A 10454-nucleotide genomic window follows, 5' to 3' on the forward strand; every position below is an offset into this window, starting at 1 on the left:
AAAAATTTGTGTAAACATATTGCTCTCTAGCTTAATTTAATTTTGTAACCTAATAGATAATAACATAATAGCAGGACTCTAGCTTTGATGTAGCAAGGATTTTTTTTTTTTTTTTTTTTTTTTTTTTTACCAGAGATCAGTCAGTAGTTTTAACAGTTGACTAAATCAATGTAACTTCAGCATACCACATAGATTATAGTCCAGCCTGTTTCTTTGTATATATGTGTGTACTCCAGATGATAACCTTATGTGAAGATTGAAACGTCAAGTGATTATTTTGGTTTATATTAAACCAAAGTAAAGTGGTAGTTGTTTCAATAATTTTTAAAGATGTATGATTTACCATATTCAACAAATTCATCACAATTATCAAATGCAATTGCTAAAGTAGACATACTTTTTAACTCATGCTATCTGTGACATCTATCAATGAAATTGTAGATCATATTCTAATTAATCACTCCCTCCAATGCCTTAACCACAACTCCACATATACGCTTATACAAAATGGTCTATAACTGGGAACATCCATTCTAGCAGTACTTTTCAGTATATTTTGTCTTCTTTCTACTCCTTTAGAGGTGTAGAAAGAAGACAAAAGAAGAAAAAAGCAGGCAATTCACCCCCCCAGGGGGGGTGAATTGCCTGCTTCAAGAAAACAAACATTAATTTTGCAAATTAATGCCCATTTCTGGTCATAATGGTTGAGTATTTGCACAACCTGAATCTTTCTGTTGCTATTTGGTAGCCTTGCAGGGCTACCACATGCAGATGTGGTAACCCTGCAAGAGGATTTGAATAAGCTAGATAGATGGGCAAATGAATAGGGTGTCGGTTTAATGCAGCAAAATGTAAGATCTTGAGGTTTGGGAAACATCGATGGGATGCTGCATACTCTATGGGAGGAGTTATACTGGAGGAGAGACAAGAGATCTGGGATTGATCATTGATAGAAACCTGAAATTTAGGGGACATATTGCAAAGGTGGTGAAGGTAACACAAAGGATTGCTGCAATTATGAGAAGGACACTGACCTGCAGAGATAAAAGGGTTATCATTCTGTTGTATAAGTCTCTGATCAGACCACACTTAGACTATTGTTCTCAGATTTGGTTCCCAGGATTTGAAGGGAATAAATTAACTGTGGAAAGGGTACAAAGACGGATGACAAAGATGGTTTCAGGACTGTACAATTTTGATTATGAGGATCGGCTGAGGGAATGTGGACTGCAGTTTGGTGGATAGGAGGAGGAGAGGTGATATGATTGAGACTTTTAAACTGTTGAGAGGTGGTTACAGGGTTGACACTGGGGAGTTCTTTCGCTTGGTGGAACAGCGGGAAGGAGTGATGACAAGAGGCCATTCCTGGAAGTTACCAAAAGAAACTATGAGCAAGAGGGTGAGGAGTGGTTTCTTTACATGGAGGGTGGTTGAACCGTGGAATGCATTGCCTGATGGAGTGGTGAGAGCGAGAACGATCAATGAGTTTAAGGAATGGTATGATAGACTTTGTGTTTCTTAAGGGGGGACCTCCCCTCGATGAATCTTGACAGACTTTATGTTCTTAGGAAGGACCTCCCACGATGAGTCTTTTGACTCCATGGAGGCCTGAATAATAATAATAATAATATTTTGAAGAATACAAAAGGATATTTAGTAATAATTTTCATTTTTCTTAACCCAAGTCATAAGCAAGAAAGACTAACAAAATTGCTTCTATCTTCTTTTTATCCTGTGTAATAAATGTTTCTATCTTCTGCATTATTAAAAAGAAGGCTAGTTAATCACAGTTTAAGTAGACAGTGAAATAGTTGGTATTTGCAAATTCTGGATACTAGATTGGATAAACAGGAGTTTAATATGTAAAAATATATATTTACATTTAAAAATATAACATTAAATGATGTATAAAAACTATGCAATTTTAATTTATAAAGAAATTAGACAAGTACATCAAGTGGTCTTTATCCTTTCTAATAAACATCGACAATTTTACAATTGCCAAAGTCAGCACATCTTCCTTTTAAGAAGCCAAAAAGACTGAGACATGTACTTTGCCTCATATCTGATATGTGGGTTAGATGGACTATACCAGTGAAATCAGCATGGACAAATTTGTCAGAGACATAAAGAAGAAAAGCACACAAATGAAGATTGGTTTTCCCCACAACTGTAACATTTACAGACAAAAAATACTAGGGCTGGTGGTGGTGGGCAGTAGATAGCATTGATGGTAGTAGTGTTGTAACTGGAGAATTAAATAGGAGATAAGGCGAGATGCAGGTAGTAGAGTAAAGCAGAATGACTTCCCGTGAGAGTCCTTGGATGTAATAATAATCACACCACCAACAATGCATTATTAGGCAAAATAACCAAAATGCTATATAGTGCCTCATTATCATCATCATTTCCTGTTATGTACCATCAAGGGGTGTTCAGGTTATAATGACAGCACTACATGATTAAGTTTATGTTACTATTAATCTCCTATCAACAATTTTCCTCCAAATCCATCTATTACTCGTGAGCACTTCAATATTGTCATATCTAACATTCTATGCTTCTAAGGCACTTCTGACAATCAATCCTCCTACACCTTGGTCTTCCTCTGGATCTCTTTCCTGCCATCTTGGCCTCAAACACCAGTTTTGCTAAATTTCTTCACCCATTCTATTTATGTGACTATATCACCTTAGATTAGCTCTGTTGACACATTTCTGAATGCTAACAATATTAAGTTCCTTTCTAATATCTTCATTTTTAATATGATTCTGCCATTGATGCCAATGGTTCACTCTCCTAAATTTTTTTGATCAAAGACTAGATCAAAGTCTCTAGTCTTTGATTAAGTGCTTTATTTCTAACCCAACTCTCAGCTTCATAACTTAAAATTGATTTGAACACTGTCTGATAGTCTGATTAAAAGAGATTACAATTTACTTGTAAAAGCTGCTAACTTATTCATTTTAAAACTTTCTTACATACTGTTCTTTTCAATGTGATATTCATTTTTATCATGCTTAGTACTAAGTATGGTCACTTCCAATTTCAAATCCTCTGTACCCTCTTGTATCCTTATTTCTTGTGTCTTCTCTCCGTGTGAACTTGTGCACATCTTTATGTTGAAACATGGTGTTAGTAATGACTAATCTGTGTCCTGAGAAGAAGTCCAGTATAGTACCTATAATAGTTATATTTAAAAAAGGTTCAGAAATTACTGAAACCATTCATGACAGATTGAAATGATTAATTCATTCACACCATGCAAAAAAAAAAAAAAAAAAAAAAGATCTCATTTTACCCAGATGTGTGCTCTTATACAGAACTAAACCATACAGAGTGGGGATATGATAAACAATGTCAACCAACTGAACAATGACACAAGTTTCATAACTGACTGGCCAAGTGGTTAGTAATATCCACTCTCCAACCAAATATGTAGGTTTGAATTGCACAGTGGGTACAGATGATTTGTGAAGGTGTCAAACAAATTTCATTTCCTGATAAGACCACTAATTACTGGAGGTCTGAAGTGACTCAAAAATAGTGCATAACTGGTTGATAAAGCAGGATTTCCAGATTATTTAATCCACAGCTCCTTTGATGCTAATATAATACGGTAAAGGCTAACAGCTTTTTGTGGATGGGATATACTAAAAAAAAAAAGTAAATAAAGTCTAGTGGTGAGTTTTTGGCATTCAGTTCTTATAACATTTTTACTTATGTAAAGAAAGGTTTAAGTGTTCATATTCATAACAATTGTTGAAAGTTTTCCGACTTGTTTATACTACAAAATAAAGATACCAAGAAATTATATATTTGCAAGGTTTAATTCTTTATCCAAGTGTAAGTAAACAAATTTTGCGCCTGAAGTATTTTCAGGACTGAGGCAAAGGAGGTATGACTTCACATAACTTGCCTTAGTATCCCAGAATGCAAAGCACATCTCCACAAGGAGATGTATAATGCTATGCATTAAGGGAAGGGGTCACTACCCAGACTGGTTTCGACCTTTATTGAGGTCTCATCAGTGGGAGCCAGGCCCAGAGGTGATACCAATGAAGTCATACTACCTTTATCACCAGTTGCCCAAGTCCTGAAAATACTTCAGGTGCAAACTTCGTTTGCTTACACTTGGATAAAGAATTAAACCAAGTATATAATTTCTTGGTATCTTTATTTTATAGTATAACCAAGTGGAAAAACTTTCAACAACTATCTCTAATCCAGAGTATTATAATAATAATAAGGTGTGACACCTTTTGACAACTCTTATAAGAAAAATATGACTTCTGCATTAATTCAACCTTGGTATCACCTCTGGGTCTAGCTCCCACTGATGAAACCTCAATAAAGGTCGAAATCGGTCTGGGTAGTGACCCTTCCTTTAATGCATAGCATTATACATGTCCGCAAGGAGATGTGCTTTGCATTATGGGATACTAAGGCAAGTGATGTGAAGTATGACTTCACCTTTACCACGAGTTGCCCCAGTCCTGAAAATACTTCAGGCGCAAACTTTGTTTGCTTACACTTGGATAAAGGATTAAACCAAGTATATAATTTCTTGGTATCTTTATTTTATTCATAACAATGCTTAATGGTATAGTGTTATATCATTAAGAATTATCATGAACATTTTTACATTTATTATTGTTATTAGAAGATACCTCTATGGAGTCCAAGAATTCAATGCAAGATGCTACTCTACATGCCATCCACCATTTACACCACACGATCCCAACACATTGCACAATCTCACCATCCAACACTCACTACAGAGGATTTTTGTTTGCATGTCTGTTTGGCAAGACAAAAAAAAAACGATTTCTAGGAGAAAAAAAAAAAAAAAAACTTACTACCTGTGTATGCAATCAGCTAACTTACCTACGAATGAAAACAAGGCACACAGATTCCTTAATGCTATGACATGAACTGCATTACAAACATGCAGTTTGTCTTTTGTTATTCTATATAGTTATATTTAAAGATTCTAAAATGATTAGTTCATCCACACCATAAAAACCGTCAGATCTCATTTGTTTGGCAAGAGTCAATTAATGAAGCTCATCCCACAGAGTAAGAAATTTAATGTTTTAATGAAATTTAATGAATACACCAGTTAATTTCTTTGATAAAGGATACATATTTTATGTAATAGAGGAGACAACAGTTCTGAAAGGCTGCACAGCTCTATAAGAAAGTTCAGATTATCTTCTCTATAAATTAAAGATGCCAAGAAATTATATTCTTCATTACATCCTTTATCCAAGTGTAAGCAAACAAAGTTTGTGCATAAGGTAACTTCATGAATGGGCAACTTTTATAGAGGCTAATGACTTTACATCAATTGCCTTAGTATTTCATAATGCCATGCACATATCCTTATGGACATGTCTAATGCTATGCATTATGGAAAGGGTCACTACCCAGATAGTTTTGACCTTTGACAGACCCAGAAGTGATACCAAGGTTGAAGTAATGCAGAAGTCATATTTCCATATACAAGTAGTCAAAAGGTGTCACACCTTATTACTAAAATACTCTGGATTAGAAATAGAGGTTGAAAGTTTTTTCACTTGGTTATACTAAAATTACCTTCTCTATAATTCATAGGTGAGTATCATTTGGATCCACTCTTCATTAAATTATGCTATAGTTCCTTGTTCTCTAGGTGGTGAAATTTGAACAGCTTCCTAAACAGCCTAACATAAGGTGTTGATTAAATTCAATGACCAATGGATGATGGGTTTTAATCTTATCTATATTGGAAAAATTTGTAGATTTCATTACCTTAGTAGCAAACAAAGAGCAAGTTACATATTCTATCTTCTCTGGTCTCTATGGGGTAGATACAAGTAGCATTCATGACTGTGTGTGTGGTTAAAGATGGAAGAGTCTTTTGAGAAAGTGTCTTGAGCATATATGATAAATACAGAAAAGATTACATGTTGTCCTGGAGAAGATTGGATTCTCTAAGAAGCCCATCTTCTCCACCTTAGAGATGGAGAAGATCAGATTCTAAGTCAGAATTTACAGAGCATTGTTATAGTAGGCAAGATGCTGATCTTCACTACAAGCACAACAGACTATCATGCAGAGAAGATCTGAATGGAAATTATTACATAAGTATACAAGAAGATGAAGATGCAAACACAGAGTGCGATGCAGTATGCAGTATATTTTCTTAACGTAAGCAGGTAGAAGCACATTTCAGAAGGTTAAGCTGAAATTAATTTGGATTTCTTCAGGTGTACTAATATCTGGAAAGGCTGTTATGATGGCTGAGTGCACTGCTATACATATTACCTTTTGCTTTTGGTGCATTTGGGATTGCCATTAACACCGTTTTTATCCTGAGAGAATAGTATTTTACCCATTTCTGTGTGTGATCTTGCAGGATCTGTGTGTTCTCCAATTTTTTTTTTTTTTTTAATGTATCACTGACTGACACCAGATATAATCACAGCACTGTACTGTGCATGGCAAGGGTTACTTAATGTGAAGTGGAAACTGAGCTCCAAGAAAACTTTTTTTTTTAACTGTTGTGTCAAGAAATGAAATCATTTATTTATTATACAAACATAGAACTTGTACTCACAGCCTGTCAATGACAAGGCAATGGCATCAATCAACCACCGAGGATAGCAACTCTTTCAAGTGACTATCAATATATCCCTAAGCTGCACTGTACAATTGCAGTCATTATATAATTATAATTGCAAACTAATAACACAGCATTTTGGGTATGAAAAATATTTAGCACTATTTAGTAATGTAAACATATTGACACAAACATGACAATTATTATCTACAGATTCTTCAAAAAACGTTTTGGGTTTTCTAAAAAAGTTTTTTTTTTTTTTTGTTAACATTGTTTCAGTTTTTTCAGTTTCATATTTCAGTTTTCAATTTCAGGTTTCAAACTAAAACAATACACACAATGATGTATTGTTAATGATAATATTCTCAATGATGAAAGTTAATGCTATGGGACTTTGTGCTTTCAAATTATGACTTAAGCAACTAAAGACTACGGATGCCAGATGTTGCAAGGCACAATCTTGCATTAGCTTAATAATTGGTGCATACAGCAAACTTTCATTTTCATATAAGTAGATGAACACACAATTACAGGTAACATTACTCCATAATTATGTTGTCTTGATTAACCTACCAAGTCTTTATTTTTTTAATACAGTAAAAAGCAGTTAAACAATGTTAAGCAAGCTGAGCAGAAAATTTCTTATTACTTCACAATAGTTCTTATATTCTAAAAAAAAAGTTATAGAGCAAAACAGTAGTTTTCATGCATAGTTAGAAAGGAATATTTGATATACTGTTTCTATGAAATAAAAGATTAAGCTATTCTATATTTAGAGCAAAATATGGAATAATTTAATTTTTCAACACAAAACTCATGTTACATAGTTTTCTTGTTTGTATTTTGTTTTAATTGTCAACCGTGAATATACATCATCTGTATTAATCATCTATATTTAAAAACTGATTCTTACTGACTGAAAATGTATGTTAGTTTTGAAAAGTTGATTATGAGGGCAAATGACTCATACATGATATACTACAGTGGCTGCTGCATCTTGAAAAATTTTTAAGCATGGGAGGATTCGTATAGGAAGTAAATCAACATTAATATATTTAAATATTCATGGGAAGAGCAAGTTGAATGATTCATCTGTAATTATTAATATTAAATATCTCAAATATCACATACACTTACAGCACAATTTTTTCCAGGAAGCCTTCTGCTTAACCGCTACTGAAATATCTTATTTTCATTCAGAAAATGTTATCTAGCAACTGGGTCATTTATATTTTTTTACCATCTAACAAAAATGAAAGAAAACCGTTTTCATCAAGTATAGGCAGAACAAGATTAAGTTAACTTGCTGTAATATTTCGAATTGTTTAGGTGCATTCTTGGAATCAAAGAATGCACTTAAATAATTTGAAAGGAACAAATATATTGATTATGCGTAGAACAACCTCTTGAAATTATCATAAAATGCTATTCATGGAAAAAAAATACAACTGAAATGTGACAGGAATGATCCAGGATGCTTTTAAAAGGACTGACAAAATGAACTCTGAGTAAATATAAACAAATTTTGTTTCCCTCAAGCGCAACTTATCATGTGCAATCTGTTGTTGCTTTCTCTTAATGGAAAGTTGATAAATCGAAGTAAAAAATATATTAAATAACTAAATGGACAAATTAAAAAACAGATGAAACAGTAAGTTCTACAGCTGTAAAACATAAAACGCCATTCTTCGAACAACAGCAATTTCTGTGGCAACAGCCAAACGAGTTGATTTGATAACTAGTGTCAAATGATATGCATGACTCAGAATACTTATGGTCACTTCTGGGTAAAAAATGTAATACTGAAAGTTATATATTCGCTCTTACCAGTATCACCAATAATTATATATTTGAAGAGGTAGGCGTAGGACATATTGTTGAGCGTTTACTTCCTTTCACAGCTTCACAACAGTCAAAAAGGAATGAAACATACAAATCGCACACCTGGCATACGAAGCGTTCTCCAAATCCTGCTAGCGTAACATCTGGATAACAAATCACAGCGCCATCTCACGGCATAGAATCGTATGAAAAACCTAATCAGGCTGTTTACAATTTAAATTATGAAGTTGTTAGTCATTAATTTTAGTACTGTAACTCTGTTCATCATTCAATTAATTATTTTAACAATGACATTTGATGAAATATAGTGATATAGTTTGAACTTTAAAAAAATCCTATGACAGAGAGATGAAATGCTTATTCCTCGTGTTTCTAATTTTTCTAACATATTATTCTGAGAAATAAATTATGATCATATTTTTTTCTTACTAAATTCAGATTTCAAAATCTGAATTATATTGAAAACAAAAATGCTACTTAAACCTACTTAAAGAATGACTAACTCGAGAACTACGGGAAAAGAAAGAAGGAGGTTGGAAAATAATAATGACTGGGACTGGAATCTAAAGGAAGCAATCGAGTCTTCTTTCTGCTCATCGATAAGTTTTTTTTGTTTTTTTTTTAAATTAACGTGCATTTCATTTTTGATCGTTAACATAAATTCAATGAAATAACACCATATGATTAAGCTACAGAAGTAGCAGCAATATCAAAATAATAATAATAATAAAATGTCCAATAACGCCTTTTATTTCCCTATAGGGAGTCGGCGAGAGTAAATAATAATAATAATAGTAATTATTATTATAATTATTATAATAAACAATAATAATTATTAATAATTATAAATAAATAAAATAAATCATCTAACACCTTTTATTCCCTTATTGAGAGTAGGCGAGGCCTTTATACCCCATCTTTTGGAGACTGAGTGGGCAGTTCAAACTCCACCAGTAGCCAATCAGAGATACCTGGCCCATATATTAATAATTAATCTAGCATAATAATAATAGTAATTATTATTATTATGCTTGAGCTATTTGCTAACTATGATTAACCTGTTCACTGCAGTCATAGCAGATTCAATGTACCGCTGCTTGTTAGATAATTAAATTCATCCGATTGAACAACAGGGAAATTTTAAAAAATCTAGAGGAACAAAAGACCAGATCCTTATTGATAAAATGATCCTCAGAATTTCAAAATGACGAAAAATGAACTTAAATATGGTATGAATAGACTATGAGGAAGCATTCGATTCCCTCCCACACTCCTAGATCCTAAAATCATTACAAATATTTCGAATTAGCAAAAACATACAACTTTAATAGTCAATATTGTTATTATTATTATTATTATTATTATTATTATTATTATTATTATTATTGTTGTTGTTGTTGTTGTTGTTATTATTATTATTATTATTATTATTCTCCAGGGAGTCCTCAGACTCATTGAGGAGGCCCCAAATCTTGTTCATCACAACTATTCGACATTCATACAGTATCTATCATACCTCACCTTAAACTCATTCACTGTCACAGAATCCACCACAGACTGTGGCAGCCCATTCCACTCATTCACCACTCTAAAAGTAAAGAACCCATCTCTAATACCTTTACTAACCACACCTTTGCCCAGTTTCCATGGATGTCCCCTAGTCCTCCCTCAACCAGCCCTGTTCTCAAAAATATCTTCTGAATTAATTTTATAGAAACCCTTCAGTAATTTGAATGTCTCAATCATATCTCCCCTCCTCCGCCTATCAATCAACTTTTGCAACCCACAAATCCTCAACCTGTTCTCATAAGGTTAATTCCACAGACCTGCTAACATCTTGGTCACTCGCTTCTGGATCCTCTCAACCTCCTCCCCATCAAGATGAAACCTAGGTGACCAAATTTGGACACAGTAGTCGAGATGGGGTCATATCAAGGCTCGATACAGAGGAACAATAAAATGATTGTCTCTGCTTGTCAACGTATTCTTCAGCAACCAAGTGATTTGA

General features: G+C 33.5%; 1 protein-coding gene across 1 annotated transcript in view; it reads right to left on the minus strand.

The window, feature by feature from the left end:
• Rab2 (RAS oncogene family member Rab2) overlaps positions 1-8568 on the minus strand; it is a 197406-nt gene extending 188838 nt beyond the window's left edge. Inside the window, exon 1 of the mRNA XM_090398372.1 lies at positions 8432-8568. Coding sequence (XP_090254498.1) covers positions 8432-8477 — 46 coding nt within the window. The 5' untranslated portion in view covers positions 8478-8568. The remainder of the gene's footprint in view (positions 1-8431) is intronic.
• Positions 8569-10454: the final 1886 nt, after the last annotated feature.

Source organism: Typopeltis vanoorti, chromosome 9 (genome assembly GCF_054136105.1).
Source record: "Typopeltis vanoorti isolate ZY-2024b chromosome 9, IOZ_Tvanoo_1.0, whole genome shotgun sequence".
NCBI lineage: Eukaryota > Metazoa > Arthropoda > Arachnida > Uropygi > Thelyphonidae > Typopeltis > Typopeltis vanoorti.